Genomic DNA, 21,309 nt, shown 5'->3' with positions numbered 1-21,309 from the left:
ATACAGTTCCTTGTTAGAAGTATTAATATGTCAGCCAAAAGAGTAGGAAATACACTTCGATGACGAGAAGCAGAAAAGTACAGTCCGTCGGAAAAATGTAAAAAGCAAATTAATACAGAATTGTAAAAACCACACTATATCGAGGCAATATGTCGCTTGGGTGTGTGCATAGAGAAGGGAACGGTGTGAATTTTCCATTTCTCGAATAATGCTTTGAAGGAGAGGTGTCAAAATGGACGACTTGGACGGATCGTAATTGGATAATAGGTATAATTTGGTCAATCCATTCATACCAATTTATATAAATGGGTGTAAATGGATACTCATTTATATCATTTAATGGTACATCTAATTATACCCATTTATGACTCATTTGAAATTCTAATTTAAAAAAAAATTCATATGTTGTTTGACAAGAAATAACAACATTTTACTGTTATTAGATTGGTAGAAAATTCAATTTTATCTCCTTAACACACACTAAAAATTAAGTTAAAATGTATAATTATTTTTAAATTGATATAAATGAGTGAGTCGAATCAACCCACTATCCACTAATTAAATGGATTTAATTGAATACCCATTTAGACCCATTTAAAGTTAATGGGTGAATTTGAACAAGTTATTAGTGGAAAGGTTTGGGTGGATGAAACATAATTTAATTGTGATTGACACCTACAATTTAGAGCACAAAGTTTGTTTCGTTAGTATTATTGTAGTAGTCATGCCATTGCCTTTTTTAGTTCTTAACCAGTGACGTAAAGAGGGATGACAATGCGCAGCCACCCGCCTCACGGGGGGATTAATAGAGTAGGGGTTGGGGTGCGGCGGGGGATTTTTTTCCCCTGTTTAGAAATGGGGTGGGGGGCGGGGGAGTATACCCCCACCTCGCCACCCACTAAAAAAATAAATATATAAATATATATGTATATAATTATATATAATATTTAATTTAATTAGTTACAAACTTATGATAATGATATTATTAGTTATCTGTATTATATAATGTATATTAGTATATATAATATAATTGATATTATCGATTATACTAATAATTATATATGTCTACTAATAAAATTTATTAATTAGTTATACTAAATTTACTAATACATTTATACTAAATTCCTAATTACACTTAATACAGTAATACATTTTTTTCTCCAAAAAAAAAAAAAACACAAGCACAATAATGAATTAGTGATTGTATTTGTGCCAAAAGTAAAAACTTGACTATTTTAGTTGTATTTATTTCATCGTATTGAATTGTATTCAAATAACTTTTGTTTGATTATTTTTAGGAGTTTCAATTGTGAAATTATAATGAATAATAACTTAATGATGTATTGATATTTTAGTACTTGATAATTTGCTAAATTTTAACTATAATAAAATCATATAACAAATTTTTACTAGCCCCTGCCAGGGAAGCGAGGTGAAGCGGGGGAAGCAGGGGGAGCGGGGCAGGCAGGGGACAGGGTAGGGGAAATTAATAGGCAGCGGGATGGGGGCGGGGTAAGGGTCCCCCACCTGCCCACCCCGTTGCCATCCCTAGACGTAAACATCAATTTAATAAAAAGCATCCCAAGGTACATCATTTCTTGATGACCTTGTAATAGCTTTTGAATCACTTGCATTGCATATGGGGCTTTGCTTGATGGCGCAAGCAAAGGTTATGTGAAATACAGACCAAAACAAAATGGGATATGGCCATATGGGGCTCTTTGATCACAAGCATGTAGGAATTCACTCAGTCTGTAAGTTGTCATCCAATCTTCATAGTTATATTTAATTTTGTACTTTACTAGGGTGTGTTTAGGAACCTAAATCAAATAATGATTTTTTTTGTTTCATTTATTTTGAAATCAACTCTTCAACTGCGAACTTACTAGGAAATGGAAATTGGTGATCAGTAGATGAATGCCAAAATTGACAACAATTTACAGGTCTATCTAACAAGTGCCCACTTGCGAAGATATAGTTCGAGCGTTAATATTTGAAAGATATAAAATTAAATAAAAGTTTTTTTTTTTGAAGATTTTATCATTAAATTTACTAGAAATCGTCCAACACAAATTGCTCAACAAAGGTAGGAGGAGAGTTTCACTAGATTCAACAGAGTGAGATATTTTAACAAAATACGCTAATTTATGAGCTACTTTGTTGGCTTTCCTAGTGACATGGATCGGGCTGTGTCTACGCGCAATTGTGCCCGTCCACGTCATGCGCTACTATACGTAATGTTCTAACAGAAAAATCATGACAGTTAATAGACCCGCACTCCATTCACCCAAAAAAGCACCAAAGCTTGGAGGCTTGTCTAAAGCGGAAGCTACGCCAAATGTTGGTAGAAGTATGTAGTAAACCCGAGAGGCCTCCAAAATGTTCTAAATTGTTCTCGAGTCTTATGGAATAGTTTAGAGTTTTGTACATAAGATTTGTCTTGTATAGAAAGTTCCAAAGAGAGGGCTTAGTGTAAAATTCTTTAGAGACTTGTATAACTTCTTAACTTGCCTATAAATAGGCCAATCCCCCTCATGTGTAACCAATTTTATACAAGGGTTCATAAGTACAATACAAGATTTCTTTAGTCTCCAACTTTTCCTTCTTTGCTCACTACTTTAGCTTCCACACAATTCTGCGCACTTAGTGTTTAGGCTGAACTAGCAAACCATTTATAGTTTAAGTCTCGAACAATCGCTAATGGTGCACGGCATGTTGACTTATAAGAATTTAAATAGCCTGTGACACTAGGAACCCAATTTACATTAATCAAACAAGGATCATGCAAAGCTTCCCACAAATTTTCAATGATTAGGCCGATGGCAGAGAGATCGTCATCTTTACTATCGATAAATTGGACAAATCCTAGATGCATCACCTTCAAGTATAAAATCTGAAATCATCAAGGCCTTTGCCAAAGTGAAAGCATCTCTTTGAAGTCACTGCTTCTGCCACTAAATGCAAGGCATGATAATAATTATTAAAATGTGCATTCAAAGAGTAAATTATGTTTGATTTGGGTGTTTTAACAAGTGCCGATCGAGCATCGATACAAAAATCCCTTAATTGACATCTCAACTGTTAACAATTGATTTGCTACATGTTGCACCATCAAGGAAGGTTAGCAATTGATTTGCCACACATTACACTTTCAATGAATGTCTAGATACTATTTTCATTTTCCTCCAAACTGATTTTTTTTGTTCAACACTTCTTGCAGCTTTGGTTTATTGATTCTCTCCTTTTCGTTTAAGTGCTGCTCAAATTAACCACTTAGCATTAGTTCTACAAGAAAGTTCCCGAGTACAAATATAAACATGCACTTGAAATTAGCCAATTAATTGCACTCAACCTCCCCCCAAAAAGACCATTTATTAAGAGTGAAACCCAGATGACAGCTTGGTGATGGTAGACTTTCTATAACTGATTAAAGGAAAGAAATAATGAAAAAGATTACAAAGGTCAAACGACAAGAGGAGCAATTCATTAGCTAATAATATCACTGGTTGTTATAGTTTTCGAAAGTTGAATCCATAACTGCAGACGTGATTTATACAAAAAGGGAAACCCTCAATGAAGAGAAACTACAAATCAAGAAGTTGGAGAAAACTGACTTCCAGATTCTTGCGAAGGGAGTAGTAGTAATTCAAGTGGATTTCAGCACCCGAGTTCGATATTCTCCCAAAGCCCAAATGGGGAAAATGTTCCTATATGCAGCATAGGTGATCATGCAGTTCTTGTTGAAAACCCCCATTATTTCCTGGAAGTCAAAATAAGACCAAAAAAATACATGCTTAAAAAAAAATAGAATTGCTGACAAACAGAAAACTGAAACATTCCTTCAATTTTACAAGACAAAAAGTTGTGTCAAACATAATGAAAAACCTCAAGAGTCCACAGCCATCTTCACCATAAACTTGACTACCATAAAGTTTGGCACGTTGGCATATAGTCTATTGAAAACCATCTTACATGACTCTTAATTTTAACTTAAGAATCAAGAAGCCATTTTGGTCATATAACGTAACATCATTTACTACTAATATATGCTTAACTGAAACTCGGTAGAAACTTTGTAGTCGAGATTAATAACAAGTTTAAAAAGACATTCACATCTAGAAAAACAAGCCAATAAGATTTTAGCAAGGATTCCACCCAAAATTGTCATAATAGCTGCTCCCACTGTTCAACATCCAACCCAAGAAACACAAAGCCAAACCTCCATATCTCCTGATTGAAATGCAATCAAACTCATGATTGCTAAAAACACTAGTAGCATATTCAGAAAAATTCACCAATGCTCCTTTCCATTTTCATACTTTAAAGGAAACTTATTATGTCTACGTTCAAAGCAACTATAGTTACCATGCATTGTCCATCACCTGCTCATCCTCGTCATTCCCTAGTTTCTCTTAGGCCGTAACGCCGTAATGTTATAATAATCACTAGACATTTCCTGCCAGAGAAAGATTGGTCTATTCATCATCTTACCATCTTAAATATTTCTACCTATCTGAACATGTAATTCGACTTGATTACACTATGCCATCACCTAAATACATTTAGCCACTCAACATTGATACTCTACCTGCTAACATAATCACACCAGCTTTCACAAGTCTCTCCTTCAGCTGAGGTTGGGGTTTCAGAACCCCCCCCCCCAAAAAAAAAATCCTGCAGTTAAATCCATCAGGGGTAGTAGTGCACATAGCTTGACTGGAAATGGGTTCCTCTCCCTCCCGCCAATGTTGTCGTTTGATTGGCGGAAAAAAACAAAAGCTCTAATTGAGCAATTAACATTAAGCTGACTACAGATTGACATTTCTTCACTCTACAGATGAAACAGATTGAGAACCACATTGATTCATTTGTTACTATCATGCTGGGAAGTGTCGTATTTGGTGTAGAAATATCAAAAGAAACTGAAAGGCCAGAGCTTAAGCTCTGGAGCTAATCATCACACCAAAATAAGAATGAAAATGAACAGATTTCTCCTCATCCTCAACATGTACACCCTAAGGATTTGGGACTCTAAAAATTGGGCCAGTTCAGCTTCGCATTAACCTAACCTTGCTAGTTCAGTTCAGAATAAATTTTACTCGGAACAAATTTTTGTTCAGCTCTTGATTGTCTTTATAGTTGGATAAAAAATCAGTAGATGTTTTAATGCACTTGCCTTCAATAGTTAAATATAATACACTAAACAGTTGCCTTCAGTGTGTAATAACATAAGAAAAATAAGCATACAGATTCAAAAGTTAACGACAAAAGATTAGGTCAAGCAAAGACCAAATCTAGACTAGTCCAAACAATCCACTTTGGTTTCTAACCTTCAAATTGCATTCAATCAACCTGGTTGGTAAGTATGCCAACTGACAATAGTATCACTGTTCCTCAACAGTACTAAGATGCATTGAAGCAGCAGTAAAACAAGTTGATTTTGCAGCTAAACAATCACATGAGATTATCAAACTACCAAACACCTCAAAGCATACAATCATAGGTATTTCAGCATGCTGGTCCTTTGGTTTGTGTCCATAGACATTTACACCTCTATTCTAATATACTGGTATTTTGATGTCAAAATATGAATAAATATGTCTATCCTTGCAAAGTTTTATGCCTACAGATATTAAGGAAGATTGGCCAAATGGAAATAGATGTGATTGCTCTCTCCTGAAAAGGCAACTAAAAACAGAAAGCTGCAGGATTGCCAAACTATCATTTTGAAACTACTTTGTAGAAGTCAATTTGACAAAACTAGGAAGTGATGCAATATTAACAGCATACAACAAAACCATGTATCTGTCAACAGTTATCTATGTGATAGATGTAAAAGGTCAAGGTTGGTCAAATATATTCCCACTGGATGAACTGAGAATGGTGCCTTCTGAAACAGTTTATATGGTAGGAACCATTAATCAGATCTAATTTTATTTTTAATGGTTTAAAAAATTTCGATGCAGAAAACCTAAAATGCATATGAAATTCAGACACAACTACTTTTTGACTATGAATTTGCCAAACCATCAATCTAATAACAAAGAATTTTAGGAAAGAGATAAACTTTTCTCCAGCTAAATACGATAGGCTAACTTTTCTCCAGCTAAATACGATAGGCTACAGGCAACAGAGCAACAGACATACCTCTTGCGGAAAATCTCCATTCTCAAATTGAGCATTTATCAATACCTTTGCTGCAATATGCAACGGTGTTGGATCTCTCTGAGTCTGAAAATCAAGGCATTAGGCAAAGAAGTACAAGTTTAAAACTTCAGTAATTTACAACCAGGTGATCTAAGTCAAATCTGTAGCAACTTGATCCAAAATGTACTCAATAGATTTGTCTTTACAAATTCGAAATGGATTTTTCAACAAGTGCTCTCTCAGTCCAACAAACTTCTCATCTTTAACTCTGTTCGGTCAAGCAATTTTCTATCAAAACTTAAACATTCACTTATTGTTATTTGGGAATCACAAATGAACTATATTAGAGAATACAATGGAGAAACTTTAATTTTTTCGAAAAAAAAGAAAGAAATGAAAAAAATCAAGCTCCAAAATAAGCCAGTATGACCAGAAGCCCGGAAAACAGATGACTTATAGCAGGATGAAGGCACAAACTTTCAAATGGCAACCATTAAGTGATTGGAAACATTTCATTGTTAGCAAGATTTTGTTGAGAATAGTTCTAAATACAAGGTAAATACCCTCTAATGCCACCATCAAGTGATCAACGTGTTCAGTATTAACAAGAATGTTTTGGATATATTTCTTCTCTTATAGTGCACTCCTAAAATACCCATGAGCACTTGATACAGATCAACCCACTGTTTTTGCGCAGATTCCTAAATGCCACTGTCAGTCCAACCTTTTGAATGGTCATATAGGGCTTAACCTGCCTTTTGATCACATAAACATAGGAGAGTGAGGCAAATTTGTTAAGGTGCCAAAAAACCCAAACCCATCCTATGTATGTTTCTGAAAGGAGTAGTTGTGCCAAAATTGTAGTTTTACAACACTAATTAAATAGCAGTACAATCTGGAGTTTCTCCATGTTACTTAAACCTCATGAAGAAACATTACTGAATAGAAACCCTTCAAGTTAAAATGACATAAAGAAAAGGCTATGTGAGGTTGAATTTGTTTCGTAATTGGACCCTCTTTTGCTTGGATAGATTCGTCTGAGCGTTCAGGAAGCGACAAGAACCAGCCATAGAAACTAAGCTATCACATCAATCAATTTCGTGCTTTAACGAAAATAACCATACTGACTCAGTGCTATGATCAATTTGGGTCTTACGGGAAACTGACGTTACCTGTCCGGCATCGATAAGAGCCAGCATTGCCCATGCAGTGTTTACCATGTGGGACCTGTTACCTTCTAAATTCGAATATACCTAGACCAAAAGCATTTGTCAAGTATTTTACAAGAGTTGTTTAGAGGTTTAGTCCCACTTTCACAACAAATTGAATAGTATTTAGAACAAAGCAAAGCGTTCAAAAGACAGAGGACTCAACATGTAAAGATGGATGTACTACTATTGATAAATATTTATCCAGTAACTTGCTTAATCTTGGAAGTTTGATTGAATTCCTGAGCAGCATGACAAGTTTTTTGAATGTTATCTGGCTCCTTTTTTTTTTTTTTTGGGGTGAAAGAACAAAAGGTGAAATAGTCGAGCTTGCAACTAACTTTTTGCAGGTGCAATTCTGGGTAATTTATAATGTCTTTAAATACACAAAAAACAAAAACATGCCTCAGTCTAATAGCTGATAACGTTGGTTACCTAGTTAATATAGTCACGAAGGAATTACAGTATTAATAGCAATACTTCGTTACACATTATAAGAGAAGGAATGTTGAATTAGTGAACCAAAAATTGAACGTTCAGTACTCGAATTAGTGAACCAAAAATTGAACGTTCAGTACTCCTTTACGCATCATAGGAGAAGGAATGTTGAAAGAATTACTGAACCGGATGTCAAGGTTGTCATTTTTTATTTTTTTTATTTTTTTCCTTTCTCCTTTCAAAATGATTGATAGTGTTATTTCTCTTTTTGAATGAATAAATGAAGAGCTTCTTCCTTCACTTAACCAAAGTATGTGGACATTTTGTGATTAGTAGGTTGAAATTATATTTACTATGTCATTTTCCTCAGTTTAAGTGTAAAATGGAATCAAAACCACCAACCAACAGAAAAAAAATAAGTATCTAATAAACACTAACCTTGTTTTGACAAGATAGATAACTCTCCCCCCAACCACCAGAAGGGAGCTGTTTGGACAAAAGGAAGTCACAGGCCTTGCGGATGGCAGAACAATTGTTGAAGTTCCTTCCAGACGCCACCAAACCTTTTACACCAAACCATAAGCCATAAGTAAAGCAAACTCCCCAAGAGCCATACCTGAGACAAAGAAAGAAGGACATGATATCAATTCTATAAAGATATAACCAAATGAAAATTTTGAATCTGAAAGTTAATGTAGCAAGAATATTATTAGAAATCAGAAACACAGACAAGATATGCATTGCTGCGTTACAATTTCCAGGATTCACACAACCCACAGACATATGCAGGGCCTAAGGATGCAAACAGGCCTAAATCAAGCTAAACACTCCACCTCCAGTATTACACTTCGATTTTTTTACTTTTAACACCCTTCAAATTTTGGTCAACCTTGGCTTGATTATTAATCTAGCAGAGCTCAGATAAAATCTTATAATACCAAGCCCAAAAGAACCTCGAGCAACTTCTTTTTAACACCCCTCTTTATTTATGCATAGAACTCAAGTTTATATTTACTAAGCCAAGCTTAAAACGATAAGGAACATGAACTCTTTTTCAGGTCTAATTTGAATGATTGATGAACCAATCTCAAACAAGCTCTTCTTGAGCCTAGCTCGATTAGAGCATCAAGTGGCTTGCTTAGGCTTTCAGACCTAGCACGCCAAGGGTGAGGCAGTGATAGGGCTAAAATGAAAAGGAAAAAAGAATATCAAGTCTTTCCTTCAAAAAGTATGAAGAGAGGCATTTGCAGCAATACTCACCAAGAGCCATCTGTCGCTTGTATCTTTTCGATAAACAAAGCAGCTCTCTCAATACAACGCTGTACTTCTTCTCTTCTATGCCCAGGGTATAATTTCTTAAATGCAGTCAGGGCTTGAATTGCTGCCGAGGTACATTCAACATAACTAGATATCCACCATAGTTCATAAATAATCATAAATCAGAATCAATCACCACCATGGCAAATACAAGCAATGAACTTTATAAGCAAACTCCTTGCATAGCAATCATCTAATCTATGGATAACTTAGTCTTTTTATCCACATATTATTAACAGAAATAAAAATAGGTCAAGTTACACAATTAAAGCAAGGGTGCAGAAATCTTACGGATAGTCAATGACTATGTCACCAAAAGTTTCAGCAGGGTTGATCGTCTGCCCAAAGGAAAAAAATGAAGAATAAAGTATGGAGAGGCAGAATTCTAGCACAAGTCTTTGCAGTAGCAAACATGGCAAAGGTAGAGAAATGGCATTGAAGTGCATGCAGCGAAGAAATTGGAACCAATTCAATGCAGTTGTCCCAAAAATAGTTGTGGAAGTCTCAAATGCTTAATGTTACCCTAAAGTTCTTCATAAGAGGCCTAATTGCAACCATTATGTAGTGCTTATGGGTTAGCTATAGCTAAATCTTACTTCCAAGAGATTCCTAAACTTAAAGGGAAAAGTAGTGCTACTAATTCTAACTGTGAGACAGTGTACCAATTTTGGTCAAGCTGTCAGTTTCTGAACCCATTTACCACAACTTAGATGATGATATGACTATACGAGTGATTATAGGGGAAAAACACTTAGACAATGATATTGACCGCGAAATATATCTATCAAGATTAGTCCAAGTGAGCAGAAAATCAGCTGTAGTGAACGAAACCAGGTGGAGAACCAATTAAGAAAAAAAAATCTGCATTCACCTTATAGCATGTTTAAGAGAGCTACAGTTGAACAAGTAAACTCCCAAGGGAAAGTTTTGATTTTTTTTTCATTATGAGGCAATCTAAGCAGAAAATCAGAATCTGAAGGTCATATTTGAGTACCATGCGAAGGGAAGCCTTAGGAAGCATCAGAATGAATGCTATAACAAGAAAAATGCACCAATGAAAGAGAACAACAGTATTCTTGAATGCCATCAGCAAGTCCAAAAAAATCTAGACTTAATACATTATTTAGCACACAGTGTCTATTTCTGTTATAAGATGGCTCAAACGGAGTTGAGAGATACAATGTGTTGTAATTTCTACAACATATTTGCAAATATATAGTGTCTTTCAAATAGACAACTAATACTACAAGTACACAGAAAATGAAGTAATGAAAATGAACACAATTATGGTAACTAAATATTTGTGTACCAGAAGAGAGAAAATCATATGAAAACACTAATGATAGGATTACATATCCAAAAAGTCTCACACACTTAAAATTGCTTGTTGTGATTACTGCTTCACATGGGCTTGCTGGTAACACATTTAAAAAAGAAGTGTACCTCCAGCCAAGCATAGGATCTTGTGAGTTCATATGTTGCAAAGCCACCATCACTGTTCTGAGACAAGGAAAATTGTTTTCTTAGATGCTGTGAGATCATCTCACTATACTAAGCATAGAGGACCATAATTGCATTAAGAACATATACGGTATTTCAGAAAAAAGATCTCTTGATAACGTATGTCAATATGATATAAAGTACATTCCGTCTAGGAGAGGTAACTTTCCGAATGAGTCTCAACTAAAGAACTTCCAAAACTTTAATGTATTTTAAATTAATTATGTTAATGTACCACAACATTAAAAAATGATCGCCACGCCCCAGAATTTCTCTTCTATAATCTCTTGTTGCCTTCAGGGTGTATCAAGCTCTTAAAACTTATGCATCTAATTTCCTGTAGGCACTAATAGAAAAGGCTAACAAGTTCAGTATTTGTCAGGTCCCATGGAACCATCGACAAGAAATTCTTATGACTTCCAAGCATTTCTTGGTTACAAGATTCACTTCCAATTCCAGACAACTACGCATTCTTCAAAGAGTTCAAGAGTAATTGCATTTTTTCTAAATTTACTCAACTCAAACATCTCTCACCATAAACAGTGTTATATTCTTAGAAGCTTAATTGATTACAGATCCAAACCAAACCAGAATTTGAAGCAAGGATCAAGCAAGTTAAGAATCACAAAGTCCTTATCTATTTAGCCAACTAACTTTGCACAACAATATTAACTCCTTGTCATCCAACTCAACCAAATAAGGGATTCAATTCCTTACAAACAAGAGCAGCATTAATCTATGATTACAACTTCGAAAAAAAAAAAATCATAAACATTATCCTTCCTGTAATCAGAAGCAACTTGTGTTCCCTAACACCTCTGTACCCTAGCATTTCCATTTTATTGGTGCAGAAACCTTTTCAAATCACAAGGCAACTTTATCTTTCTAGCAGAGTCTCATCCCTTCTACTCAAAAACTTCCAAAGACCTTACTCAAGACCCATATGGATGTCCAATACTAATTGAGCTTTTTATCCTCCCTTTCACCCATTTCCATTGGTTCTGAATGCCAAACATCCTATGCATATGTTGAAATACACCCATCTCCTCTCATTCAGACATCAACACACTTTTAACCTATTAGAATAGAAAAATCCTAGAGACTACATAATCTTCCAGACATTCAACTTTCGTGTTCTCCCCCCCCCCCCCCAACTTTCTGGGGGTGTCTGGAGGAGTTTTGGGACATTGGGCATTACTGAAGGGAATAAATGAAATCAAGACAAAGAATCAGAAAAGCAAATATACTGGAAAGTACACAGACATTATCATCAGATTTGAACACAAAGAACTAGTAATGGGTGAACCGCAAAGATCGGAATTATCCAATTTTAATACTCATTTATTCAAATAATTCACCTCATTCATGAATTTGCTAGAATTACAGTCATATTTGGATATTTGGCAGACTTGAAACCCTGATTTACAGGTGAAATAGAATTCCTGTCTGGCATACTGTCACTCAAACTATCAATCCACAAAGGATAAAACGATTTATATCCTCGATCAAATCGGTGCCCTCATGTCCAACTCAATAACAGTCATGCTCAGCTAAAGCTAATTGAAGGGACCCCCTTATTGGTTGCCATTTGCATATGTATCTGCCCTGATGTTCAAGCATTCAAGGGCAATAGAAAATACAAAGATATGGGATGACCTATACTGCAGTACACTTGATCTAACTTAACCTTAGCAACTTTACCAGTCAGAAACCTCTGTTTCTTTAGTAATAAGGTTTTTCCACATGCTTCAAAATTGAGAACCTTAGTAGTAGTTACTTCAAAAGCAAATAAAGCGAGACATAAAAAATTATTAAAATTATTGGAAAACTGAGAGGGAAGCCTAGTTCTATGTATGCATCTTCCTCCAACAAGTTCCAATTTTAGACAAAGCAAAGTGATTTAGTTAATCATGTAGTGGCTGTGTATTAACATGCAAACATAGATACAAAAAGGTCCAACATAATTAATGTGAGCAAATACCTGTAATGAAAGGATAACATTAACTGAATCATATAATCTCTTGACATCTATTGTTTCACCAACAAGCTCTGATGGTAATTTTGACAAAGAGAAATATGCCTGATACAGGAAAAATGAAATAAGTCTGCAAATAGAAAATCACACTTGAGGGATGTCTATTCTCAAAGTGATTATTACTTTTAATCCCTCTGCAGTGCAATCTGAAATTGGCCAACCATGGTCTGCAGTTGAGAAGGGCCAAGCACCTTTTGAAATGTGACGATACCACGAATCAAGATCTCCTGGGCAATCATCCAGAACCTTTAAAGATAAAAACATATTAAAGGAGAAACTAATCAAAGGAAAATGGGTATGGATAGCAGAGAGTAAACAAACAGAAATAAAATCACAGCCAAAACCAAATAAAGAAAAAAATATCTCACCTGCGAATTTTTAATGAATGTATATGCTTTTCTTAAAGTTGGACCATATTCTTCAGCAAGGTTTGTGGAAATGATTGCTTGAACAGCAAATGCAGTGTCCCACAATTGACTTCCATTATATCCCTTAAGTATAAGAAGTCCAATATAGGTCATTCTTGTTTCAAAGAAAAGAGAACAATATTTCCAGAATGGGTAGGAGGGACTATGACTACAAAGCAACCTAGAAGCATTGTGTGTGTAATCAATACTAGTGGAAATGCACATTACAATATATGCATATTTGCCACGAGTAAAAAATTAAAGATGAAGAAAAAAGAAACATCAAGTGTAGGTAATAAATTTTCTCACACCTGCATTTTCATGCCATCTTCAGCAATCCAGAGGTAGTCATAGATTCTTGGTAGATGCAACTTGAAAGCTTCAGAGTTTGGATCTTCCACCCAACAGCAAAGCATGTTCAAGACCTAGAAACAAAGGATCAGTCTCAAAAAGAATAGGAATACAGGAGTCAAACATTTTTTGAAGATTCAAAACTCTTCTTACTTTATTATACAACCAAATTCAACTTATATTATTGAAGAAGAATCTTAGAATAATATGAAAAAAACACAATAATCCTAGACAATAAACCAATAAATAAGAGTTTGACAGAAGTCTTCAAAATTCTCAGAAGTCAGACTTCACCCCAATGTGTAACAGAGTACCTTTTCACATATCTATACCATGCAAAAGATGTTTCTTTGCACAAGTTAAGAAGGAACAAGTCTGGACATTGTCAACTTTTCTCACATTTATGTTAATAATTAAATAATTTTGCACACCTTGTTCACAGGACCTATGCACAGATAGCGAGTATTTTCATCTTCATAATGTACGTGTTCCATTGCAACACTAACAGCTTTCTCTCTTAGCTTTTTCCCAGGCCAATGCATCAAAATTGGTTCCAAAACTTTATGAAGAGATGCCCAAAGTATATCCTGCACTAGAGGGTGTGGATAGTATAGATCTTCCTGCAAAAAAGCCAAATGGATAGACATGAATTAAAGACAAATATTATCGTTTTCACTCAGGGTGGAAATGCAAGATAGAAGAGTATATAGGCTACTGAACTGTTATTTTTATCATCTAAACTTCTAGACTTAAAAGCAAGTGAAAGAGTAAAACAAAGGTAAATAAATAATAGGAAAAGTGAGGTGATTTCTGACAAACAATTCAATATCAATATCAAAGAAACAAAGAATATCTAACAACAAAATCAATAGTTCCAAATAAAAATGGAAGACCAAGTTTTATTTCTAGCGATTGAAACAGTCGTACTTGCATCCGCCATGGAATGAAAATCCCAGTTGGAAGTTAAAAATGGATCTAGGAGGAATGACAGAGGGAAAACTTAACTTCCACCTCAAAGTAAGTTCTATAAGCTCATAATTACCCAAATGGTAATTCCCTGTAGTGGAATCTTTCTTGGACCATAATTCTGGCTTTATCTATTGGTTCGACAAGTGATGATATTTGAGCATTGATTACATCCTTCTTACATGTACTTTATCTTTTACATGTGAGCACAACTGCAACTAGAGAGGAGACTGATAAATGTTCCACAATGCGAAAAGGTATCCTTTCAAGTCCAAGTTCATCTATTAAAGTCAGTTGAAATTTCATCCATGCACACACAGATAGAGGGCACTAATATTAAGAAAACCACTTATCTATGGCAAGTGGATACCATGTAGAAATTCTAGGAAAGAAAAGTCAATTGAATTTGCAACTAAGGGTGTCATCACCAAATGCTAGGACGGGCAGCATTACAGCAGTCAAATTCATATTTCAGTCACTCAAACACAGTTCCTAGTTGCCTTTCCATTCACAACTTGATGGATTGCCTGACATAATGCGCAGATCAACAAGCACAAAAGAAATGACTTGATTTTTAACCAAACGGGCTTCAATAATTAGCACAGTAATTTGCATACAGAGACAAGTCGACTTCCACAATTTTTTTTAGTATGATCCAAAAATAAACCAATCAGTTCTTACAAAAGCATGCGAAGGTACAAAAGGCATGCCTCCTTGTCTAATTAACCGCACACAATAAAGCATCACAGTGCAAAAATGACATTAGCAAAATATATGGTGCATTGCAATTTTTCCAGAAATCCGTTTGAGAAAACCAAAAGCTAAACATACTAAGGATGAAATGCTATGGCCTTACAGCCCACAACATATTTAACTATGAACTCTTCAAAAACTAGTATTTGAAAAAATGAAGGATCCAAACTATTTATATAAATGTGTCAATCTTCCTATTTAAACTTCAAGAATAAATCAACACTGCAGATAGAAATTTGCACATTTTACAAAATACAATATCTGTTGTACAACCCTTACCAACCTTTGCACATTGGTTACGAGCTAGATTCCAATCAATTTCATGGTAAGGAACTGCATAGATTTCCTTTCTCAAAGATAGAACTGTTGGTGTAATTGGACCCACAAACCTCTTTCCATACAAATAAGACATTGGTAGATAAACCATCCGACAGTGGCACCACATTCTTCCTGCATCAATGTTCATTTTTTCTATGAGAAGAAAAGATATTCCAAACACAAGTCTTACGGAAAAAGAACAAACAACCAGTGCTTGTCAGGACCAACCAGAACATCATTTTCTGATTAAACCAACAAACATTTTATTCAAGGCCAGGACAAAACTCTAGACATCAATTACGAAATGCAGCCCTACTTCAACTTAGACATTTCAAGGAAGTCGGCTTAAGACATTTCATAACGATAAATCTTCCTCCATAAGGCTACGCTTCTCTTGTGAAGGATTATGTATGTATCAGTACCTCTATACTAAATCAAACACATGAGAACATACAATAATAGAACAAGAGCAATTTCATTTGAAGTATATCCTTTAAAAACCCTATGCACCTTCAAGCACCCGAAGTTTTAAATCTGATCTATTCACGTAAGAAGGATTCACAAAATTGATCCCTCAATCAAGAGAATAAGAGTGTACCCATTTAAATGTATAAATACATCAATCAAGCATTTTCCAAACTGAAAGTTAGTTGCATTTAATAGAGAACGCAAGATTCTTGTGTAAAAGAATATATTGCTATCTCTACACCTGACCAAAATGCAAAGACAAATGATCAAGCAGCAGTCCACAAGGGAAGCACAAAAAGGCAGCTACCTGGATGGACTGGAAGAGCATAAGGCAAAAGCCATATCTCAGGTGGCAGAGGATTATTTCCAGACCACTCATATGCCCCAAGTACCTAGGTAACATCAAGAAACCAGAAATAAAAGGTTAAAACCAAGCAAGCACATGGGGAAAAATGGAATGCCCTAATCCAGAAAAGACAGGGAATTGTCAAACCGAAAGCCACATTTTCCCCCAAGAAGTTATTGCAGTGGCACCACCGTGATCCAAAATCCACTTTCGCCCTTTCTCCATTGCGCCATCTCCATCATTAGGCCCTTCACCAAGCAATCTCAAGGTAACATAATTCAATGCTGAGCCAAACATGGTACTTGGTCCCTCAATATGCAATCCCCACCCACCATCTGGGTTCTGCATTAATGTTATAGCATAGAATCACTCATCCAACCACCAGAGAATTCAAAATGGAGAAGCTCCTAATTTGGAAGAATTTAAGATTGAAGATTACGCAAGAAAATGAAATGAGACAGATGCATAGTCCAGGCATAAGTCACATTCTAGTGTTGCATGTCAAAGTTATGCTGTCCTTACTTGGTGGTTGTAAATGTAACGACACATCTCAAGCTTATGTTCCTTGGATAATACTGCATTCAATGCACCAGTGATAGATAGAGTAATGATCTGTAAAACAAAATGAACAAAGATTCAAAACAAAAAATCAAAATCAAAAGACACGAGTCTAAAGTCGTCAGAAAAATCCAATAACGTCATAAATTTCAAAAATGAAATTGCAACATTGTTTTCAAATAATCCAAATTTTGAGCAAAGTATATAAGCCTACAGGAAACACAACGGACAAAATCAACTCACCAGGCCTGGCATAAGAAACATTGGACCTCCATAATCTCCAGCCCAGTGCCCATCATGAGTTTGTAGAGTTGAATAGAAACTGATGGCTCTTCTTAATGTTTGGGCAACATTATCTTCTGTGAGATCTTCTATCTCCTTTACTTTGATTTTGGGCAAAACTGCATTACTTGTGTTCTCCTTTGCAAACTAAAATTCACAAGGAGATAAAGGTGGATAAATGCCAAAAAGAGAAAAAATCTAATTAACATTAAATATCACTCTTTCATCATCAATATCAGTTTCTCCTGAAACCTATTTGGTTACATTACAGATGTTAATTATACTTAATCATGCCTTAAGAAATATTTTACAACGAACTTTGCAGAACATTCCACACTGACACGAGTAACAGATTTATCCTAAATTCAACCCCACCACAGTACTTCACCAGAAAAGAAAAAATTCAAACATATCTGGAAAGAAATTGCACACTTTAATTATTAGAACTAATGGCTGATGCTTATGTTCTGTATGGCTTTTGATACATTCAAAGTTACAAAACAAAGTTTAATTTTATGCAAAATCACAAATTAACATACTCATGAACGAAAAGCAGGTGGGAAACAAACTTTGCTTCCCCAACAGCAAAAAGAGTAGTTATCTAGTAAAAGAAAAGAAATTGAAAGCACTAAACTCAAATTGTGGGATATTACTCTTCTGAGGAAAAAGATCACTTTCTTTAAGCAGTTAAATTTTCTTACGATGACAACTCAATTATAGCACAGCCATACTGGCTACTCAAAATGGTACTAACAGGGAATCTAGAGAGTTAAATTAACCAAAAGAGTCTCCCACTAGTTGTCATTTTCTCAGTGTCATTTCTACATTTCAGTTACTGCTGTTCATTCTATATGTCACAGTCATTATCAGACAGGGAAAAATAATAACCCTTACTTTGTTGACAATATCATGGCTTTAAAGGAACCTAATTTGGATTACGCAAATGTAGTTTACCTTCTTGAACACTATAAGCTCAGAAGGTCAAAATATCAATCAAGTCTGAAACTTGATTACTTTTTCAAACAATATAGATACTACTTTTGTATTATTTTCTACATTTCCAGCTTATGACCTAGAAAAAAGATGCACAAACTTCACTGCCAACTACATTTAAGAAGTTGATTCAAAGAATGATGTAAAAACAGGTCCAGTCATCTGTAAGGTAAGTGAAAAAATCTCTAAAGAATTCAAGCAGAAGGTAACCACCCATAGCCACAGTGCTAAAGAAATTACTTAAAATGTTGCCACACCATGACGAGTCTTCTTTTGTCCAAGTGATAGCAGCATTCTTTTTGCTGCATAAGGGTCTTCTCAATTTTCAAGCGCATTTCTAACTTTTACCAGTAGCAGGGACATAATTTAAGAAAGTTGGACTATTCATACTTCCCTAATTTTGTAACTAGAAACAAACAGTTCACATTTTACTTCTGTTGTCAGAAAGCAAAAAGCAATGCCCTGCATCATGCCACTCTTTTTCTCACACTATTTTTAAAGTGAGAAATAAGCTTTCATCAGAGTTTTTGCATTTGTCTCCTTCTGTTTCTTTGGAATACAGAAATTAATTTTTCATTAACATTCATATGGTTTCAACCTTTTTCTGAAGAATAAAGGACCTTTAAAATTCAGAGGAAAAAAAATTCATGGCTTCTAAGATGAGGCCAACCTGGACAGACAAAATAAAAAATGAGCTGTTCTCCTAACATTGGAATTCACGTCTGAGTCAGCTGATACAAATTTCAAGAGTCTCACACTTCTAGAAAAGCTACAGAACTTTTTTCCTATGCCTCTGTCCTTTCAGTTCATTACATGGACAGCTTCAATAAAGGTCAATAAATGAGCCAAAAAGTTGAGAAGCCATTAACCGAGAAATAGTATTGGAATTACCTGTCCAGACAAGAATGAGTATTGACCATCTGTTTTACATCCTATTAATCAACTTATTCTGATTTACAAACTAACTCAGGAAGAAACTAATAGCACATGAGTAATCATCAGAAAGAGCTATAAGAAACATAAATTATTTGGACACTGCCTCATGCAGCGAATAATTAAGTGTAATTTCAACTTTGTTGTACCCACAGCCACTGTCATTATCAACTACTTCTAACTTTTCGAAACAACTATCTGTGTTCTGACTTCACTTGTTCCAGTTCCCGATCAAGTTCAAATTAAACTCTAATTTCTACCAGAACCATACATGAAGCTATTCATTTTCCAAATGAAGAAAAATTAGATCCAACCCAAAGATCACTATCATGAACTTTTCCTTTTAACTTATTTGTACGCTTTCTACTTCTCAAGAATAATTTTGTTGTTGTCACGGTCATATAAGCTCCAGCAAACCCCATGTTGTATACTGGCAATACTGCACATCATACATGCATATGCTTACATACTTATCTATAACTCGTATCATAATGTGACATAACGTGATAGCATAATCATGTGCACCTGACCTTTTCCATTCCCATCAAAGGATTCAAAGGCACCCTATATTTTGCCTTGCACTATTGAACAACATCTCTCTTACAAGTTTAAACAATAACATCGTCAGAATGGACAGAGGTAATTCATAAACAAACAAAAGGGAAAAAAAGTTCACCAAAACGGGATTACACTTTTCTCCTACTTGTACATCGCAAGTACAAATACTTTTCTAAATATCTTCTTTTTTTCTTTTTTTTTTTTTTGAAGTGTAGGTGGGAGATCTCAAACAAGGATCTCTCACTTACACTCCCTCCCCCATACCACCCAACCCATCCCTCCAACCCCCCTCCCCCAACTTTTCTAGGTATCTGAAATTAACTTAACCAGCTTCGCACCTTAATAAACAATCAACAAAACCATTAATTTTCAACTAACTTCACAAATGAAATAAATCTACAATAAGGACCATATTTCATGAAACACCATTACAAAGCCACTATCCTTCCCAACCCCTCCGACTCTTCAATCATGCCTCCACCATATTCCCCTTGCTAAATTTGTTACTTTTTTTGCAAATTAGATGTCATTATGACCCAGTAATTAGTTGAAGACTCCATGAACCATGAAATTACGAACTTAAATCTTCAAAACAAAAGAAATACAAAAATACTAGGAGTACCACTAATAAAATCGGACAAAATAAATTAATGATATCAACCAGTCGTTTAAAGAAAAATACAACTAGAATATAATTTTTTTAACCAACATTAAAAAAACGAAGAAAAAGAAAAACATAAGGCCTAATACTGACTTTTGCACAGCTGTAATAGTACATTCTGCTGCTGTAACACATCACTAATCCATCATGCACAAGTGAGTCAACAAAAATCAGCACCACATTTTCCACCAAATATCATAAACATTAAAAAAAACAGACAGAAACAAACCTGAAGACGCATGAGAAGATCGGCGCTGTGCTTTTTCTCGAACCGATTAATGCGGAAATTCTCGCGAGCCTCCTCGATCGCGGCTAGTTCTCCCTCCGAAACGGCGGCGTTTGGATCAAACTCCCAAAACTGCCTGCCGACGTGGCCGTTAGTCGTCCGCAGCCACGGACTTCCTCCCTCCGCGATCTTCAGCTTCCACATTTTCCTCCTTTTCCTTTACAAATCTCCTCTTCCACTAAAATTCAGCAGATTCACCACAAAACACACCAAAATTACCCAGCAAAAAAGAAAAAGGACAACTCACATGCAGTTACAAGTACTTATACGGAAATGCAGATACGCGCGTAGAAAAGCAGTGTGTGAAGTGCGCGATGCAGTTTTGGTGATTTGAGCGAGATCTTGTGGAGAAGATGAAGATGGAAAGTTGCAGTAGTGAAGTAGAAGGAGCTTTACCGGAAACGGCCAAGAAGAACGGAGAGAGAGAGAGAGAGAAATAGTGACTCGGGAGAGAGATGGAAACTGAAAAGGAAAGAAAATGGAGAAAGTGGATTTGGCTTTTTAAAATTTTTGTGTTGGATTTTTCTTAGGGATAATTTCAGAAACCTCCCTTGAGGTTTTTAACAACTTCATTTAGCTCCCTCAAAGTTTTAAAAATTAGGGTTAATCACATTTTATCCCCTTAAAGAATACCTTATTTATCAGTTTACCCCCTAACCTTTAATTTTGCTCACTTAACTCCCTTTAGAACAAAATTGCCCTTGCATTATTTTGACTTTTCATTTACCTTGTTTTCCTTTCTTTTATTTCTTTTTCTCTTTTTTCTTTATTTAATTCTTCCTCT

The 21,309-nt window shown here is 35.3% G+C and overlaps 1 protein-coding gene and 1 long non-coding RNA gene across 3 annotated transcripts; both read right to left on the bottom strand.

Moving 5' to 3' along the window:
• Positions 1-3,453: 3,453 nt before the first annotated feature.
• Positions 3,454-21,049, bottom strand: LOC113692466 (cycloartenol Synthase). 2 transcript variants are annotated; one of them, XM_072053996.1, is made up of 19 exons: positions 20,922-21,049; positions 20,469-20,703; positions 17,056-17,241; positions 16,777-16,866; positions 16,402-16,596; positions 16,216-16,300; positions 15,406-15,572; positions 13,835-14,023; positions 13,364-13,477; positions 13,014-13,136; positions 12,769-12,891; positions 12,592-12,690; positions 10,554-10,610; positions 9,402-9,448; positions 9,054-9,197; positions 8,232-8,409; positions 7,320-7,400; positions 6,148-6,231; positions 3,454-3,760 (listed from the first exon to the last, which is right to left on the bottom strand). In XM_072053996.1, exons 2-19 carry the CDS (start codon positions 20,667-20,669, stop codon positions 3,647-3,649), a joined length of 2,277 nt encoding a protein of 758 aa, XP_071910097.1. In that variant the 5' UTR covers positions 20,670-20,703; positions 20,922-21,049; the 3' UTR covers positions 3,454-3,646. The 2 variants fall into 2 exon arrangements, with proteins under 2 accessions (XP_071910097.1, XP_071910098.1); XM_072053997.1 differs by lacking the exon at positions 7,320-7,400.
• Positions 4,362-4,693, bottom strand: LOC140008943 (uncharacterized). The gene is made up of 2 exons (XR_011816282.1): positions 4,589-4,693; positions 4,362-4,456 (listed from the first exon to the last, which is right to left on the bottom strand). It is a non-coding gene; the product is annotated as an uncharacterized lncRNA (long non-coding RNA).
• Positions 21,050-21,309: the final 260 nt, after the last annotated feature.

This window comes from Coffea arabica, chromosome 6c, assembly GCF_036785885.1.
Source record: "Coffea arabica cultivar ET-39 chromosome 6c, Coffea Arabica ET-39 HiFi, whole genome shotgun sequence".
Taxonomy (NCBI): domain Eukaryota; kingdom Viridiplantae; phylum Streptophyta; class Magnoliopsida; order Gentianales; family Rubiaceae; genus Coffea; species Coffea arabica.
Note: the sequence above shows the minus strand (reverse complement) of the source record. Positions and strands in the feature narration are given on the sequence as shown.